Source organism: Macrobrachium rosenbergii, chromosome 44 (assembly GCF_040412425.1).
Source record: "Macrobrachium rosenbergii isolate ZJJX-2024 chromosome 44, ASM4041242v1, whole genome shotgun sequence".
Lineage (NCBI taxonomy): Eukaryota > Metazoa > Arthropoda > Malacostraca > Decapoda > Palaemonidae > Macrobrachium > Macrobrachium rosenbergii.
Genome location: NC_089784.1, coordinates 8185202 through 8205503, shown reverse-complemented (window position 1 = coordinate 8205503; position 20302 = coordinate 8185202). Strand labels below are relative to the sequence as shown.

Here is a 20302-nt window from a genome sequence, read left to right as displayed (position 1 = left end):
GGAGTTGCTGGACGAAATGAATTTTATCACTGCGTTTAATGAGACTGCAGTTTCGGATGTTTGATGACTGGGTAGTACCTGGGAAAAAATGGGTCGTCTTAAAATGGTCGCTGGCTCCCAGCAGTCCTTGATTGTGAAAAAATATGAACTGCGACGTTGCCAATGAACTGGCTGATTCGCACCGCCGTCAGTTCCATGTCAAAAGGAACGTCGCCTTGTAAAAACAACTATGAGAACTTAATAAGTTTTGCCACAGTAACACCGACTAAACATCAGGTGTAAAATAAGGGGCCAACAATTTTTCATCGAACAGAAAAATGTGAGTCTTTTCGGTAATATCTTTATTATCATAGTTGTAAAATTAGCTATGCTACTTTATCAATATTTCACCAAATAATACATTCAGGATAGAAAAAATATATACTGCCCATAATACCACTGAATAAATACATATCAATAGAAGCCCTACACTAACCACAAGTCCCCATTAAGAGCAGTTGGGTCACAACACACCGAGGAAGAAGCACATGAACACACACACACACACACACACACACACACACACACACACACACACTTCCTCCTCCAAAAGATTTAATCAAGGGCTCATGCTACGCACTACCCTGGGGCCTGTTGGGGCAGCCCGGTACCAAAAGCCCTCTCCCAGCAGGCCCGGTACCCAAAGCCCTCTATCTCCCTCAGGGAAATACAGCCTACTCAGACCTAAATATTTCTCACTAAGTCAAGGTCAGTGTTTGTAGAGGAAGAATGAGACAACCAAGGGGGTTATATTACCGCTCCCCACTACACTCCCCCCCCCTCCTCGTGGAGGGGGAGCTGAGAAGAGGTATCTTTGTCATTCCCTCGTCTCTGTTATGCCACAGCTTTGATTAGACCAGAAACAGAGTCAAGGAAATATATAAAATTCTGATTCGTAATTTATTTGTTCATTATTTAAACGTTTGTCCCTCAACCGTTTAAGAAACTGCAGGTTCAATAAATGACGGAAATTTCTTAGGTGAAGATTTTCTGGGTTACTAATTATAAATTAGACCGTTGACAAGTAAAGAATCAAACAGTGGAGTGTAGCTAACGTCAATAAATACGAAATACGCATGCTGTTTACAGTATGTCAAATACTTTTTCATATTCTACAACTGAAAGAGTGGTAAAAGAAGAGAATCTAAAAGAAAACGTTTTTTAAAATACTGTTCACGAAATCATATGTCCAGAGGCAGCTTGTTTATAAATACAATCATTAAATTTTGTACTTGAAACACTCCATGACTACCCACAAGGAGGGCAGTATTCCTTATTTTAGATCTGTACTTTTCTAACAGCTCAGTGGTCTGGTAAAACTAAGGTATACTTTTTTTATAACGTACGAATTCCTAAGTCTAAAAGTAAATATAATGTCCATGGGCTATTGCCTCTAAAGATTCCCACGTGCGAAGGAAAATTTAAAAATCTAGAAACTGCTGAGTCTTCAGGTAAATTTGCTTTAAGCTCCCAGGTGTGTGGGTAAATCAAACCTTCAAGGACTCCAGTGTTTCTAAGCGAATTAAGTTTTAGCCATCCAAATGGGAAATAATTTCCTGTTCTAATAATAATAATAATAATAATAATAATAATAATAATAATAATAATAATAATGTCGAGTACAAGTGTCGACGATCATAATGTATAAAAACAAGTAAAAAATGCGCCCAAGTTTCTTCGGCGCAATCTTCTTTTCTTTAAAGCGTATAATGCTTTCAGCCGCGGCCCACGAAACTTTCAGCCACGGCCCGGTGGTGGCCTGTGTTGTTGGCACCTATAGCGGTGCCAGACACGATCATGGCTGACTTTAACCTTAAAAATAAAAACTACTGAGGCTAAACGGCTGCAATTTGGTATGTTTGATTATTGGAGAGTGGATGATCAACATACCAGTTTGCAGCCCTCTAGCCTCAGTAGTTTTTAAGATCTGAGGGCGGACAGAAAAAGTGCGGACGGACAGACAAATAGCCATCTCAATAGTTTTCTTCCACAGAAAACAAAAAATACATAATCAGAATCTCCTCGACCACAATATCCAGAGGCATATATTCAAATGCCATCCTGACCTTATTTGTGAACCTGAATTGTGGGTCAAGCTTACTAGAATTCAGGACTGGATAAACAAGAGGGAAATATGCAACATAAAAGCTCCACCTAAACAGATTCAAGAATTCTTAAAAGGAAAAGATTGCTAAAATTTACTCTATTTGAAATTTTAAATCAGAATCTTAGGCATGGGCGTGTTAACTGGAATCCCAATAATAATAGAAAAGAATTCCAACAGCACCTTTAAAAATAGACTAATTTTTTTTTTTACACACTAATAATCACCGATGTGTGCATTACCATTAACAAACTATACCTTACTTGGATGTTGGGGCACTTCCTATCCAGCATCACCCCCGCCCAATCTGGGCAGCCCTTTCTCTCTCTCTCTCTCTCTCTCTCTCTCTCTCTCTCTCTCTCTCTCTCTTACCTTTTACCTGTGTTAACCATTTTAGCATACATTCTAAGCATTTCCAAAATTTCACTCTTTCAATGCTTATGCCACATAAACGATGTAAAGAATTAATTTCAGCAGCTCTCTCTCTCTCTCTCTCTCTCTCTCTCTCTCTCTCTCTCTCTCTCTCTCTATATATATATATATATATATATATATATATATATATATATATATATATATAATATATATACTGTATATATACATATATGTAATATATATATATATATATATATATATATATATATATATATATATATATATATATATATAATAATATATATATGTATTGTGCGTATATATATCGCTGGTATTCGGATCAATGGTATTAGTAATTTGTCAATAGCAATTTCATGTACGGACTAATGTCACCGGTGCTTGAGCAGATCCACAACACACAAATGTCCAATTGCTATCTCTCTCTCTCTCTCTCTCTCTCTCTCTCTCTTCTCTCTCTCTCTGTGTGTGTGTGTGTGTGAAATAAAATCATCACGAATTTACCGAGTTGCTATCCACTTGCGCAGGCTACTCGATTATCTGTCTGGCGCGACCTCATCTTATTGACGTTCGACAACGCAGAATGTCAGCACCACTATATAAGAAGCTGAAAACTCGAGTCGAAAGGAGCGCGTTGATTACAGAGAGAGAGAGAGAGAGAGAGAGAGAGAGAGTCACAAACTGTGATATGGGATATAATGATAACGGGTGAAAGTGACGGCCAGGAGGAGGGTAATAACAAGAGCTATTCAAGGAAGGAGCAATTTGCAATGGAGTGCTTGACAACGAGGCGATGATGCGTCATTAGGCGCGCAATTACGGCCCAGAGAAGTGGCAGCAGAGACCGGTTCGTTACCCGAATGTGAATGGCCAGTGAATAACTTGTTTGGACGCCTACTCCTTAGTTGATGAGCTCTCCGGGCCTTATGGAAGGGGGAGGGGGTGATTCGTGAATGGGTCAAGTGTGACAATTACAAAATTAGCTGTAGCAATTTAACTAGCATTTGTCATACACAAATGTTAAAGTGGAATCGAGGCATTGCTGCAAGGAGAGAGAGAGAGAGAGAGAGAGAGACGAATTAAGGAGACCGTAACCACGCTTCTGGCAACGATATAGGATAGGCCACCACCTTTCCGTGGTTGAAGTTTCACTGGACGCTGCTCATTCAGCATTATACCGAGACCACCAAACTCGATTGCTCCGAAGAAACTTTAGCGCATTTTTTACTTGTTTTTCCTAAGTCAACTAAAATACCTATAGAATACGTTGCATGGTTGATAATGGAGACTGAACAACATATGGATACTATACATTTGTCAAGGAGCCAATATATAAAAAGAGACTAATTTATATATAAAAACAGGATCTGAGACGCGTTCATCGTTAACAGGAGGGATTTTCTTTGAACGAGGCATAACTAATTAACATAGACACCTTGGGCTATCATCTTTCGTTACCAGAAACGTTCATGACCCTTACCTGTCTTGAGTAAGAACTTTCACCATCAACACAAGGAGAAAGGACTTATATATATATATATATATATATATATATATATATATATATATATATATATATAAATATATATATATATATATATATATATATATATAATAATATATATATAATGCACGGTTCAACAGCAATGTATATTGTAAAATGGCGACGCACAACATGAACTGAAGAAACTATACCGTATATTCATTTACTTTATCGGTGACAAGACTAGGGATTAAAACCAAAAATTAACTGTAAAAGGTGAGGTACTCAAATCTTATTATATTTAAATTTCGTAATGACAAAACGACAGAATAAACACACAAATGGTAAACAAATAAACTATGGAGAAGCAAATGCCCAACAAAAGCGTAAATGACTACGACTTTTCTCGTCCTACTCCGGAAGCCGTTGATGAAAGACGCAACAAATTTCGTGATGACTAAGAAGTACTGCAAAAAGCGACGATGGAGGGAGTGTTGGGTGGTCCTCATAAAAGAGCTTTCTTTAATCCCATTCAAGAAGAAGTCCGTCCCTACGTGTATGGTACTTCACAATACCGCCATTGTACTTCACACATCGACACACTCAAAACTGCTATTCGTCTTGACCATTCATTTATGGTAACGGCACTGAATTCATAGCCATGTCACTGCAAACAAGTTAATGGTACTTCATGTATCGTCAAAATAAAGCACATCTAATTGATAATATCATATACAGAGTGGTTCCTCATACATGGGAATAAAACTTCATACATCGTCACGATGAAACTGTTTGTTCGTCTTGGTAACTGCAGCTACGAAGAATACAAAGGACCGAATAAGCGGCCATTACTAGGAGGAAACGTCATTTTATCTTGGTACGTATCACATTACATTGCCGGCGCTACGGGTATGACGGTTCAACGCCTTTTTTATAAGCTTCAAGACGACCCTGAATACCTCCTTCCCCCCGTACATCATACGGGTCATTTGTAGGGAGTCCTTTTCTTACCCCTACGTCGGAGAGTTTTGTTTCTTTGGTTAAACTCGGAGGTCTTATTACCAATGAAGTGGATTTCAATCTGATAAAAATTTATCGGCGTACCTAACTCGTTAATCTCTCTTTGCATAATGCTGCGTTTATCTATACTGATCTCAACAGGCTTTGAGAAGAGACTGAAGACCACATTCGATGGCAGTCCAGTAGCTTTCCCCCTGGGAAAAAACTCGCATTCCAACAGCTTTTCCGCGGGGAAAAAACTCGCAGTCCAACAGCTTATCCGCTGGGAAAAAAACTCGCAGTCCAACAGCTTTTCCGCTGGGAAAAAAACTCGCAGTCCAACAGCTTACGCTGGGAAAAAAAACTCGCATTCCAACAGCTTTTCCGCGGGGAAAAAAACTCGCAGTCCAACAGCTTATCCGCTGGGAAAAAAACTCGCAGTCCAACAGCTTATCCGCTGGGAAAAAAACTCGCAGTCCAACAGCTTATCCGCGGGGAAAAAAACTCGCAGTCCAACAGCTTATCCGCTGGGAAAAAAACTCGCAGTCCAACAGCTTATCCGCTGGGAAAAAAACTCGCAGTCCAACAGCTTATCCGCTGGGAAAAAAACTCGCAGTCCAACAGCTTATCCGCGGGGAAAAAACCGCAGTCCAACAGCTTATCCGCTGGGAAAAAACTCGCAGTCCAACAGCTTATCCGCTGGGAAAAAACTCGCAGTCCAACAGCTTTTCCGCGGGGAAAAAACTCGCAGTCCAACAGCTTTTCCGCTGGGAAAAAACTCGCAGTCCAACAGCTTTTCCGCTGGGAAAAAACTCGCAGTCCAACAGCTTTTCCGCTGGGAAAAAACTCAACTTGGTAAAGGCAACTTCCCTTCCCTGAGGAAGGAACAAACCGAAAACAGCGGAGGTATTATCATCACCAACACCGCGGACCCTCCACACTGTAACAACAGACCTTCGCCCATTATTCACAATAAGAGTTCATTATTCTCAACATGTAACAATTTATCATATAATTTAATCCAGTCCCCTTAACCGTGGCTGCAATCGTCACCTCTGCCACAGGGATTATCTCTGGTACTCTCTTTATTTGGGTCTTTTAGAGAGCTAGGCGGACAGAGCAGAGGTGGGATTGACGTTGTCCAGACACCTTCGTTTTGATAGAGTATTTCATATTGGCGCAGTAATAAACACTAACGCCTGCTGCTTTACTTTCCTCTCTCCTTTCTCTCTCTCTTTCTCCCCTCAGTGGCAACCCACAACGGTAGACTTAAAAGGTGCCTAGTTCATAAATTTGATTAACAGACACATAGTGGAATTTACCATATCGTGCCTCTTCGTCCCATTCAAGAATCGAATATTCTGGTATTTCAACTGTAAGATTGGTGCAGATTTGTGCACTACCGGTGGGGCAGAGAGAGAGAGAGAGAGAGAGAGAGAGAGAGAGAGAGAGAGAGAGAGAGAGAGAGAGAGAGAGAGAGAGAGAGAGAGAGAGACGTATTACAAATGGAAACTACAGAATGCATGGAAGAGAGAAAGAGAGAGAAGTGTTAACCAATAACATTTTTCTACAGATTTACATGTATAATTGACAGTACTCACTTTGTATTCTACAGATTACCGCAATGCAATAAAAACATTCAACACAGAAATAACTCTTGTTGTAAGGCAATCAGACGAACCCTACAAATCAAAAAACCGGTCGCGTTTTAAAAATCCTCAAAGTACTTAAAATATTGTTTCTAAACATTCTTACTCAGACATAAGCACAAAAACAATCCTTAAATAGTTTATAACAGAATGCACGAATTTTTCGCATGCAAGCACAAACACGAAAATACAACCTCTCACACCAAAATGTTATTTCACGGACAAGCATGAAGTTGGATAAACACATATCCCCAATCATTTATTTATACATTAAAATATTAGTTCATACATTATTTAAATAGAATAGAAAAGGGCAAACACATCTGCAGAAACATCAACGAAAAAAATTCACCCCAAATTGCACCGAAGCCCTAACCTTTTTTCCTTTGCCTTCCACAAAATCACCCTCCATTGACCGTTCCCTTGCCTCCTACAGGTGTTCACCATGAAGCCTCCAGTGCTTAAGTGCCTGCTGCTACTGACGGCGACGCAGGCTATCATCGGCACAAGGGCCGAGAGCGACCCGGCAGCGACCCTGGCACTAGGAGACGATAGCGGCAGAATAGTATCCGAACTACATCAGGACAAACCGACTCCGGTCGTCCTCCTACAGGAACCTCTCACAGCCGAAGGTCCTCCAGGAACTTTGGACCTACAGACACGTTTAGAAAATATGGAAGCCAATGTGACGGTTCCAATGTGTTGCGGAATGCGGCAGGTTTTTAATATCGAGGCCATGGAGTGCAATCCGGGGTTGTCCAGATCCGAGGTGACCTTTCATTATGAGGTAAGGCAGATTCCCCTACTGATGCCCTCAGGCCTCTAGTCTTTTGCTTCTCCAAATAGGAGTGCAGCTTGGCTTATAATGATAAAATAATAATGAATTTCATAAAAAAAAAAAAATAGAAATTAATAGGAGCAAAATTTTTAGAACGATAGTGAAAGGAAATCGGTACCTTATTTTTCGCAATTTACATAAAAGATTCAATTGCCCAGATTATATTACAAACCTCATCCTTGAAGGAATGTAATCATATGCTTCAAATTTGTTGGGAGTTTAACCTGACGCATAAGTAAAAATTTATCCCACCTTAACCGAAGGGTTATCATTCACTAGCCCTAATGAAAAGGCATTTTATCACAGGGTTAAGTAGCGTGAATTACCCGAAAATCCTATATTTACCAGATTTTAAACTTCCACCCAAACACAATCATTTATTTAACATTGTTATTATCCACAATGAATTAGAGGTTAACATACTGAATTAAAAGAAATAACACGTCTATGATTTGCAGGACGGAAGGCAGGTCGAGTACAAATTTGCCTACAACGTGAAGACAGGCTTCCCTAACTGTTCCTTCTTCAACCTGCAACCGGAAACAGAACCGAACGACATCTTTTATGTTCTTCCTGACGGTGAGTTGAACCTCGTACCCCTGGTAGCTATCGTTAAACCCTACTTCAATAAATTCTGAATGATTATACGATTAAACCCAAACGGTATAGATTCGAATCCCTACCTGGGTCAGCTGAACTTTTCCTAAGTAATTCCCTTCAAGTGTGAGATATTCCCAAGGTAAGAAAATTCGATAACAAAGGGTATTTGCAAGGTTGTAGCCTAAAATCTGTAGGTGTAAAAAAGCCCTAAGTGTATCAAGATTTAAGGCCTCAGGGTTCATAATGTATTCGGTCAGGCTGACTCTATATATAAACTTTTTTTAATGTAATTCCTTCATGCTGTGTACCATAAAGCCTGATTCTACAAACTCTCCTTTCAGGAAAGCTTAAAGTTGGGGCATATTCGGTCACTGATGACCGTTACTGCTTGCTGGCCACAGAAGAGGATATGGAAGCTCTTGTGTGTTTCCCGGAAGTTCAGCCGGTACGTGTATGACCTGTATTTAGCCAAACGTTCATCATTATTTCTTTGTTTCTTCCAAGCTTTCATTTATGAAAGTATTGGATACCGGTGTCCACAATCATCCTTTTATGTTGATTTACATTTCATCAGACGATAAAATTAATTTGTCCTTAGTTTTTTGAGATACGAAGTGTAGTACTGCATGAGTGTAAGGACTCGTCACATACCCTGTCAGCCGGTGAAGGTCATGCTAGTTTCCACGCGAGACATTCCTGTTTCAGGTATTCATTAATGTATTTATTTTTAAGATATTGGTGCTAAATCATGAAGGATTTACACAGAATGTAACCCTGATGTCAAGGTAAAACAGGAGGTTTTGAGTTTTAATAACGAAATATAGATCATACATTTATCATTAGTATTAAAATGCTAACTGACGCTGCTTTATGCATCTATGAAGACAGACTTCACCTACTGATTGATCACGCCTCTCTTACAACACATTATCATGTTAGTTCCAAATTGTGTTCCTCGTGGGACGAGTGGGTTCCGTTCTCAGTTAGCACTCTGCTGGCCGCGAGTTCGAATCTCCGACCGGCCAAAGAAGACTAAGAGAAATTTATGTCTGGTGACAGAAATTCATTTTCTCGCTATAATGTGGTTCGGATTCCACAACAAGCTGTAGGTCCCGTTGCTATGTAACCAACTGGTTCTTAGCCACGTAAAATAAATCTAATCCTTCGGGCCAGCCCTCTCTAAGGTATACTTAAAGTTCCAAATTGTAATTCAATTCAACAGTAATGGGAGCTATTTTAATTCTTATCTCCGCAGCGAAAAACCGATTTCATGCTTCACACGACAAACTTCTTCCACAGCAAAAGGCGTTCTTCGACCGCATGCTGGTAACGTTGTACCCCGCTGGACTCATCATCTCTGCGATATTCTTGCTCGCGACACTTCTGGTGTACTGCCTGGTCGAGGAACTAAGAGACCTTCTGGGACGGTGCCTGATGTGCAACATTCTAGCGCTCTGCATCGCCCAAGTGTCGACCGTGGTCGTTCAGATGGGGACTTCTGCTCTCAGCATGGGCGCTTGCATCTTTAAAGGTAAGAGGAAGAAAATCATACCGTTGCATTAAACCGATGGTCAGCAGTTCAGAATGACATCAAATGAGTTCGAATTGAGACACTCAAGTGGAAAAATTAAGAGAAGGCAAAATTCAAGGTGGAGTCTATGACCATCCATTTTTCGTTGGGAAGGATGGTATTGATGGTGCTTGATGGGGAAGTCAAGGGCAAGGTCGCTGGATGCCAATCTCAAAGCCATGAAGTTAATTATAGTGTTGCCAGTTAATACTCTCAATAATGGATGCCACCTACAGTGGGCCTAGTACGGCTCACTGTATGCAGTACCACCTTCGGCCCCAGCTGCATTGCTCTCTTCCTTTTAATATCTATCCGTTTCCATTCACCTCCTTCCGTGTAGCTGTCCATCTTCACTAACTTTGCACTTCTGAATATTTTCAGTACCAATTTCAAGAACAAATCTTAGGGCCAGCAGCCCTAAGAATTCTGAGATGTATGAATCAGTGACCTCTTTAAGCTGCTTTATAAAAACACATTCAAATAAATACTAAGCCTAATGGGTTTCAAATGCTTCACAAATGGTCTTACAACAGATACAGGCGTTAAGAAAAATCAGCTTTGGTAAGTTAGGAAAAGAAATCAAGAATTGTCAAATAAAACCTCGACAAACGCAAAAAATAAAAGTACAAGCATGACGGCAGATGGTTCTTACCCTGAATAGGGCTATTAACCGCACGATATGCGGCTTACAAACATAAATTGCTCCTTTCGAAGGAGAATGTCTCTATTAAAGACCTCGATTTCCTATTCCTTGCGTCGAATCCCTTCAGAAAATGACGATACCACGAAAAACGATCATTCAAGGGAGGATTTCAGAACGAAAATGACTAGACGAAATTCTGGTAAAAAAAATTACGGGTCTGCGTCCGGAAGCTTCCATAACTACGAGTGACAGTGATTGAATGTCGTGAGTCTTTGTTTAGGAATACTATAATTTCTCTCTCTCTCTCTCTCTCTCTCTCTCTCTCTCTCTCTCTCTCTCTCTCTGTATATATATATATATATATATATATATATATATATATATATATATATATATATATATATATATATATATATATATATATATATGTGTGTGTGTGTGTATGAAAATAAACTGATTAAATTTAAGACGTTTAAGTGAAAAGACGGTAACAATTAGTTACAAGGTACCAAACGTAAATGTACCAAGGCGTAATTTTGAAAGCGTTGATGAAACAGTTATTAGAGAAAACTATAATTATATGACCTTGCACACTAAACGTGAAAGGCAAACTCTGAAATCAATATAAGAAACACCTAAGAAAAAAAAAATAAAAAAAACTGAACTCTTCAAGAAACGTTCGTGAGCAAGCGATTTCAATCAATAAGGGACGACAATAATTGGAATGTTTCGTGTTGAATAAGCTCTTCTATATCCTTATTTTTTTTATTTTACCCCCTTCCTCAACACACTCCTCCTCCCCAACACAAAATGGAAAGATGATTCAGAAATGATTCATCTTTAATGACCTGTCAAATAAGCTGGATAGTTTAAATCTACGACTTTAAACCTTAAAACATATTTGCTTAGAGAGAGAGAGAGAGAGAGAGAGAGAGAGAGAGAGAGAGAGAGAGAGAGAGAGAGAGAGAGAGACTGACTGACTTATCCAGTCTTCCTTAAAACCTTAAAATGGCCAAGATAAACGTACAGTGTTTTTCTATTTAGTTATTTTATATATATATATATATATATATATATATATATATATATATATATATATATATATATATATATATATATATTAATTGACACAAAATACAGTACATGCTCCTAATTACAGAAAAATGTAGCTTACGAACATGACTGGGTAACAGTGTCGCAATATTATGTAAACGAAGGGTCTCACCCCAGTGGATAGTACGCATTTGTCAAGAGCACTGATCACTTACGTCTGCTTTATTTCCTCTCTACTCTTCGCTACATCTTCAACCACGACAAAGATTCAACGATCGACTTACAATCACACCCAATCATTTTAGATCAACAGGGGAACCAGTTTATTTAAAGGAACGCGTCAACAAATACAGAGACCAATGAGTAACACAAAAACAGATTAGATATATAAGCAGAACAGCCGAGGTATCAGCATTTATCTTGGCTTGTCAAATAAAGTGACCTGGGTAATAAATCCTTAACCGAAACCTATCAGTTTGTCAATCGAATGCAATGTAAGTCCAAATCGGGCGCGGATTCCACGTACCAGAAGAGATTGATCCTTCACTACAACAACAGATCAATGTCAAGGCAACACGCCAAACTCAGACCAAAATAACTATTAAATCTGCAACCTGGACTTGGTTACAGACCAGTGCAGCAGGATAACTACTCTGTTGCGTACATTATCAAATTCCAATGATAGCTGCATAATAAAAAAAAAGAGAAAATACATGTCGAGGAAGAATGAAACCAGGAAGAATGAAACCAGATCAAGCATTACGAAGAATGAAACCAGATCAAGTTACAAAGGTAACAATATCATTACAATACCAAAACCACATCAAAAGCATACCTGTCGGTACTATTTGCTGGAAATGCCAATAAGAACTTAAAGTAGATCCATATTACCACCTTCATCAGTTACATTGTAAAATATAATTTTCAAATGTGACACTTGAACTGTTTAGGTAGCACTGTTTAGGCAATGGTATTACAATGTAAAACCTGAATTATTAAAATTACTGAAACCTGAATTTTGACAGTTAGAAATGGTATATAAATGATTAAAAATGGCAATTATTAACAAATCTGAAATATCACAATATAAAAGTCTCAGTGAATAAAGTTGCCAATGTCAAGTCTTACAATTATAATGCGAAGTCATTCACGAATAACTTAGTTAAAAGAGTCATGGTTAGGGTTTCTTCGTTACAAGAAAACTAACGAGCTGAGTCTGATGCAAATGAAAACATTTACTGATTGACTACCATCAGAGAATAAACGTTAAGTGGGTATGTGTACGCCCAAAGTTTGTCATTTAAGTTTTACTCGGTTCAGGTCTCCAACAAATTTAATCAAAATTCGTCCAAACGTTCTTGACATATTTTGATAAAACGAAACATACGATTGTATAGGAAGAGGTTCGCATTCTCGTACCACCCTTGACTAATGTCTGCATACCAAGAGGTTTGCATTCTCGTACCACCCTTGACTAACGTCTGCATACCAAGAGGTTTGCATTCTCGTACCACCCTTGACTAACGTCTGCATACCAAGAGGTTTGCATTCTCGTACCACCCTTGACTAATGTCTGCTTTCCTTTCTTTGTCCAACAGCTGTCATGATGCACTTCTGGTACCTCTCGGCCTTCCTTTGGCTGAATGTCATCTGCTTCAACGTCTTCCTCACGATATGGTGGGTACTATAGAACGAGTTTTGAGTTTCTGTTTTAAAATAAGAGTAATTTTTTTTTCGATATGTTTAATTAATTACACTGGAAAGTTTTAACTTCACGAGTTGCGTATCGATATGTAGGTTAACCTTCAAGGAAAAGGCCTTTGCTATTTTCTTTCATCTTACTTCCCTACAATAACAACTATTATTCTACGAGTAGTAACTACTGGGAAATGTTTATGACCAATTACATAAAAGAAAATGGATTAACTTTTTCGATAAAAAAAACCATGTTCTCTCGTCCATACATACACACACACACACACACACACACACATATATATATATATATATATACACATATATATATATATATATATATATATATATATATATATATATATATATATATATATATATATATATATATATACACATGCATTTAACTCTATGCGTATTACCACGCAGGCAGTGCGTTGGGTGTGTGTTCACTGACCAAAGTATTTTTCGGCAGAGAATTTTAATACCAAATTCATGCAAGTGAGAGCGTTTATTTACCTAAAATTTAATGTGTGAGCGCAGTCATATTTACACTGATACAAAAGAGAAATTTCATACCAGACATCAGAGGTCTCCACTCCAAGCAAAACTGCTAATAATACATTTGGCAACGTCCGTAACTCAAAGGCCAAAGCACTTCAGGCAAAGGAACTTTTGGATGCTTTTTAAAATTAATTTACTTTGCACAGGTATCTCATGATTTTTATGACCCTCTTGCCTTTTAAGACGATTACTATTTCGACACCGTCATGCCGAATAAGCCAAAAATGACCATTAAGTTGCAAAACCGACATTATAAGAAGAAACAAGCGACGCATTAGGGCAGTGGTGAAGTAATGAAGTGAAGAAGTACAAAGGGTGTTTACATTCGAGTATCAATTTTCTTCTCCGACCGACGTTATTTAAATCACATATCCTGCGACGCTTGAGGAAATATCACACAAACGTGACTCATCGGGGACTCTGCTCGCTCAGGAAATCTGTTTGCTAAACTTTACAACCCCCTTACAACAACAATATTCTAAAAGACGCTTGAATGTCCAAGGGAAAACTTGCATCTCTAAGACCAAAGCATTCGTAGAGACAATTAAACTATTGCTTAGTAAACAGCACCACATCACAGTTGCAAAAACAATACTACTTCGACTTGAAATTCAAGTCCTCGATTCCTCCCATTGCCAGTTTACGCAGAGTTACATGATGATTGTGCATAAAACCTTCCAATGCTCAGCACATATATTAAGCTAACCACAACCATCTCTATAACATTAAATAACTTGCAACAAGGATCAGAAAACCAAACAAACATTAAAAATTTCAAAGCAAGCACAAACACAAAAGTTCACAAAAGAACGCAACCACTGGTCGTGGAATTCCTTTAGAAAAATACTTAGTTAAAAAAGGCAAAAAAAAAAAAAAAAAATTAGCAGCCGCCAACAAAGTGACGACGCGTCGTAACAAATGTAACACACGCGAGCGAAAAAATTGACTGAAAGCTGTATATTATAATGCAATCAATCTTGCAGTCCTCGCACAATTCAAGTCACTGCTCTGTTCCACTACCATGCGAGAGAGAGAGAGAGAGAGAGAGAGAGAGAGAGAGAGAGAGAGAGAGAGAGAGAGAGAGAGAGATATATATATATATTAAATATACATTTATATATATATCTATATATATATATATATATTTAATATATATATATATATATACATACACACACACATATATATATATATGTATATATTTATTACATTCTCTCTTTCTCTCTCTCTCGGGTGTACTGCACACACACAAAAAAAACACACATTTTATGTTTATATATATATATATATATATATATATATATATATATATATATATAATATATATATATATATATATATATATATATATATATATATATATATATATATATAGATGAAACTGGAAGATGTGGCTCTATTGATTTCCAAACTGACAACACTGTGATTGTCTTTTCAGTCGGTCTCTCTCACCAGAATAATAAAAGAAAACAATTGAAGGTTTAATATACAGTCCGTCGCCGAAGCATTTTTCAACTGCTAACGTTGATTATTACCAGCTGTTGTCAACTGCGTCAATACAAGACGCTACTGAGTGGAAAATTAAAACGAAGCATAATATGATGGAGATGTGACAAAAAGTAGAAGCGACGGGTAATATAGGGAGGGATGGAATAGGCTCCCGCTCTAATGAAACATAATCCCTTGCTTTTTCATAAAGGAAATAATGATTACGGAAGCACCAACGTATTTCCATCTTAGAGTATCGAAAATGAAAGTGACGCGTTCATCCCCAACTTCAGTCATATAATCAAAGGCTATAAAATTCTACGCAGTTCTAATTCCTCATTTCGAATAGACCATCGCAGCCAAGCAGGATTTCGATTCAGATAAAATCATTCATCATAATGATTTGTACGAAATTAAAGATGGATATCTGCGACATCCTTTCTCTTTCCGTCTCTGTACTTGAAACAAACGCTAAGATACCGTAGTGATGTATTAAAGGGTCTCCGAAAAGCGAAGGCGGCGAGATTAGATTACTTAATTTCCAGTCGCCGAATGGAATATTTTAATATCAGATCAGCTTGGTTTAATCTTTTTTTTTTTTTTTAATGACAAGATTTCCGCACGGAAGACTTTTTCGTCATTCCACCTCCTCAGCAAATCAAGAAAGTCCTGATTACACGAGTCTCATTTGAATGGCTTGAATACATTCAAAAGTTCAGATGGCATTTCTTGTATTCCGTTTTAATCATTTCTTTCCATGATTTCGGGCGTCCTCCTACCTTGGACTGTAATACTGCTAAGTTAAACTTATCAACTTTATGGGAAAATTTCGTATTTGCCATAAACCAGTCTAACGTTTACATAATTACTATTTTTCCTTGATACCATCTTGATATTCCTCATGCGTGATGCAACAATCACCTGTTCGTCCTTTCAGCAATTATGCAATCGATATTGCGTTCCTTCTCGCTAACAGCTCTGGTTATTCTCCTTCTCTCTCTCTCTCTCTCTGTGATAAGTTCGAACCCCAATGTCGTCGACACCGTCGCTATCTCATGCATACTAATTTCTTTCTCGTCTGTATTACGACGGCTTCTTCGGGAGGCGGGGGAGGAGCTGTGAAGGGGAGGAGGGGGAAGGGGGAAAGAAGTCGTCTCCGGAATGGCCCTCGCTATCGCTCCCACTGGAGGGTCTTTATCACCTCTATGGGGCCTTCTCGCTTCCCTTAATCTTGCCTAACTCTTCGCTTAACCCTCCCCCCCACCGCCCCTTTAAAAGAATAACCCCCTACTTCCAATAATACTCGAAGCTGCTGCTTTCTTGCTGGATGGAGTGTGCGTGTCTATCTGCGTCCCGCGGGACCTATGTCATCCCCTGATCGATCCCATTATTTTCATTTCCTTGACCTCATCGAATCGTAACGGCCAGGAATGAAGAAATTACTTCAAGGAAAATATGTTGCTGAAGACTGCACGCAGCGGTTACATTAAGACAATAATTGGTAGTCTTTCGTGCGGACACATCTTAATATTTGTGGTCTGAAGGAGGTTTAATTTCACGTACGTTGCAGGACACTTGGTTGCGACAACGTTCCGCGGTTGAATCACCCCTCAGGACCACACCTGTCCCCCCTATCAAAGGTAAATGGTTTGGTAGGAGGGGTCAATGGGCAAAACAACGAGAGAGAGAGAGAGAGAGAGAGAGAGAGAGAGAGAGAGAGAGAGAGAGAGAGAGAGAGAGAGAGTTAACCGGAAGTGGAATATGACTTATTCTTACCACGTTGAAAGAAAACTCACCAAATTAACGGTAATTCAATTACGTCAAGAGAGACCATGCCACAAAAACTTTCACGAAAAAGAGAGAGCCAAAGCAGCATTATTGTATGTATGTATGTATGTATGTATGTATGTATGTATGTATGTGTGAAAAAAAGTTGACCTGCATCAACTTTTCTTCTATTAAAAGCTTCATTTATCAACGAGGGAACCGTAAAAAAAAACTATCAAACGACGCTCAGCGATTTCAGTTCCGCTCTCATCTTACAGATGTTACCCTGAGTTGAAGTTTAAGGAGACCCGAAGCACACCCACAACGACAAACTCTTTCTACTCACAAACAAGCACACAATCGAATACAATCGAAATAAATATTTGATAGTGAATATTACGGCAAATCAATAATTACTGTAACGTACTAAGCGACCCCAAAGACTCGGTAAATACTGGTCACCTATTGCATGAATTTGCAAACATACTGGCACCATGTTCTCATTAAGAAGTTAATGAGTTAAGACCCTTTATTTACAGCTTACTGTATATTTGCATGTTTACAAATAATTTTGAAGAAAAACCTTACAAGTTAACATTAAAACACCTAAAATAAAAACTCGAAATGAAAACAAACAACTTGAATATGAACTACTCCATACAATAATGGCGAGTCGTTACGTTAGGAAATATTAAGGAAAACGATTAAGAAAATAACTTAGTTTTGGGGGCAAAAGTCATTTTCGTAGAAACAGATGACTGATATAAAAGTTTGATGTCAGAAAGAAGTTTCACAAAATCCTCACCATCTCGTACACCGTATCGCAAAGTTCCGGGAACAACCGAATATGTAGAGCACTCAATTAAAGCAGCTTAAGCGGAATAAGCCTACTTTAATTACCTCTATTTCTCATTATAACGATGCAAACAACGGCAGTCAGCCTCGGTTCGTTGCACGGGTTTCTTTCCTTGCGTACTGGAGGTCACCAGTAACTTCGTTTCCATTCAGTCAGAATTAAATCGTGTGTGTTCATGTGTGTTATCGCATTATGGTGTGTTGATTTTGTGCTTTTCCGTTCATTAATAATTGTTCCTTTATACGTTATTTTCCCGTGTACTGATACTAAACATCAATCAGACGTGTGTGTGTGTGTTTGTGTGTGCGCGCGCGGGCACGTACAAGCAAATCCATTTTTATACAGAGAGCCAGGTCTACAGAAAATGACCAAAAACATTTCATGGAAAAGGCTGAAAATGAAATATAACCTTAATAGTAATAAAGAGGTCGTTAACTGAAAATGAGATCTGACATCCAGACAGCTGGACGAACAGACAGACAGACAGACATATTGCCACTAAGCAGTGGACATACGTGAATAGAGACTCACACCCAACGTGTAGCAATATCGAGGCGTAATGCGTCAGAGAAGAGGGTATATATCTTCGACCTGCCCCTCCTTCCTCCCCTCCCCCCCCTCTTTTCTCCATTATTTGCATGGTCAATACACCGCGGAGAAATCAGCCTTCCCCTTATTTGTGAGGTAAACATGCAAATAAGGGGTTACCAAAGGGAGGGCTCATCTCACAGGACTCATTTCTTCTTCTTTTTTTTTCTTTGCCTTCTATGTTTCATTCATTTGCTCTGGAATCATCTAAGCAACTCGGAACGGCCTCATTAGCAATGAAAAAGTCTACAGGGTTTACTCGCCGGCTCCAAAATCCATACGGCTCCTCATTTGCGATGGTTTGTTGATATTTAAACCATTTCTTCGTCCTTATTTTCTCGGGATATAGCAAATATCGAAGCAATGGTAGTAGTAAAAACGGGAAACTAAAGGAAATAAACGCAACATTCAAATATGTTAAAATTTTCCCAAAGTCCGTGGAGGCAATCTTTGAAATCTAAAACCGGCAAACCGATAGGCGGTGATTAAAAAAAAAAAAAAGATAAAAAAAGATATCTGAAAAGAAGCCAGACCCTTTCTCCTGAGTATACACTTAACATAGTATACAAAAAGAATAAATGAAAAAAAGAAAAGTTGACCTGCTTCAGCTTTTCTTCTATTAAAAGCTTGAGGCAATGCGTGAAGATTTTCCCTTCTATTAAAAGCTTGAGGCAATGCGTGAAGATTTTCCCTTCTATTAAAAGCTTGAGGCAATGCGTGAAGATTTTCCCTTTCATTGAAGCTTTTTTTATCAACAAGGGAACGGTAAAGAAAAAACTATCAAACGACGCTTAGCGATTCCAGATAACGCTCTCATCCTTACAGATGTTAATCTGAGTTGAAGATTACGGAGACCCAACCCGAAGCGTACCCACTACGCCCAACTCTCTCTGCACGCAAACAAGCACACACGCATCCACATACACAGTTTGGGGGAGCAACTCACCCTAAAAATACTGCTGAAAGCTAGGAAGGTGGCGCCTTCTCAAAGCGACGCCTCAAAGGGAAAAAAGGATGTCTCTTTAACTATATATATATATATATATATATATATATATATATATATATATATATATATATATATATATATATATATATATATATATATATATATAAATTTTCACCAACGAGAAAAGGATGAAAACACAGAAGTCAACAGCACTCAATACCATGATCTCCTACCATAGCAACAAGGAGGAATGAAGACGATGGGGGACTGCAGAACTGCGCAGATTTGTGGAGGGTTAAGGTAGGATGGGGTGGAGGAAGGTAGAATCTTCAGGAAGAAAAGGGTGAGGAGGAAGGGCAATATTAAGAAAGAAGGCCTCCCTCCACCCGGGAGAGATGGAGAACCGAGCAGGAAAGGCAAAACGTGAGGAGGTGGGGGGAGGAGGAGGAGTAGTTCAGTGAGAGGAAAGGATAAATGAAGGGAGGGGCGACAGAAGGGGCATCGTAGGAGTGGAGATGATGCAAGGTCAAGGAAAAGGGAGGTCGGGTAGGGGGGGATTGATGATGAGGAGGAGGAGGTGGAGGATGATAGGGGAAGAACTTATAGACAAACCTGACGGTCTTGGGTGAGGGGAAGAAGTAAGGTGCTGGAGGTATGGGAGGGGAGGGGGGTAAGGGGGGGGGTTTGAAGAAGAAGACAGCAGCGACAGCGGTTTCGACACGTAGGCCACTTTCGGTCCAGATCATCAATGAACTGGAATGTGTTCACTGAATCACCGACATACCATAGATGGAAGATGGTCTCAGGTGTGGTGGGAGCTGGGATAACAGACAGTAGAGGAGGTATCTGATAAAATTCATGAATTTATCTGAAGATTGGTAAAACACGCAATGTGTGTTTATAAAAAAAAAATCGGTATTCTTTTCTCGATTCTTTATAAAAAATCCTCTGGACTTTTATAAATTTTATATATTTTTATTCACTTAGTTGGCGTCATTTTGTAACTGACCTCCCTAAGATTAAG

At 38.9% G+C, this 20302-nt stretch overlaps 1 protein-coding gene across 1 annotated transcript in view; it reads left to right on the top strand.

The window, feature by feature from the left end:
• The window catches only part of LOC136829304 (G-protein coupled receptor Mth2-like), a 74971-nt gene that overhangs the window by 29857 nt on the left and 24812 nt on the right, over positions 1-20302 (top strand). The window contains exons 2-6 of the mRNA XM_067087662.1: positions 7104-7454; positions 7964-8084; positions 8447-8550; positions 9405-9636; positions 12970-13048. Of these exons, the coding sequence (XP_066943763.1) occupies positions 7113-7454; positions 7964-8084; positions 8447-8550; positions 9405-9636; positions 12970-13048 (878 nt within the window). The 5' untranslated portion in view covers positions 7104-7112. The remainder of the gene's footprint in view (positions 1-7103; positions 7455-7963; positions 8085-8446; positions 8551-9404; positions 9637-12969; positions 13049-20302) is intronic.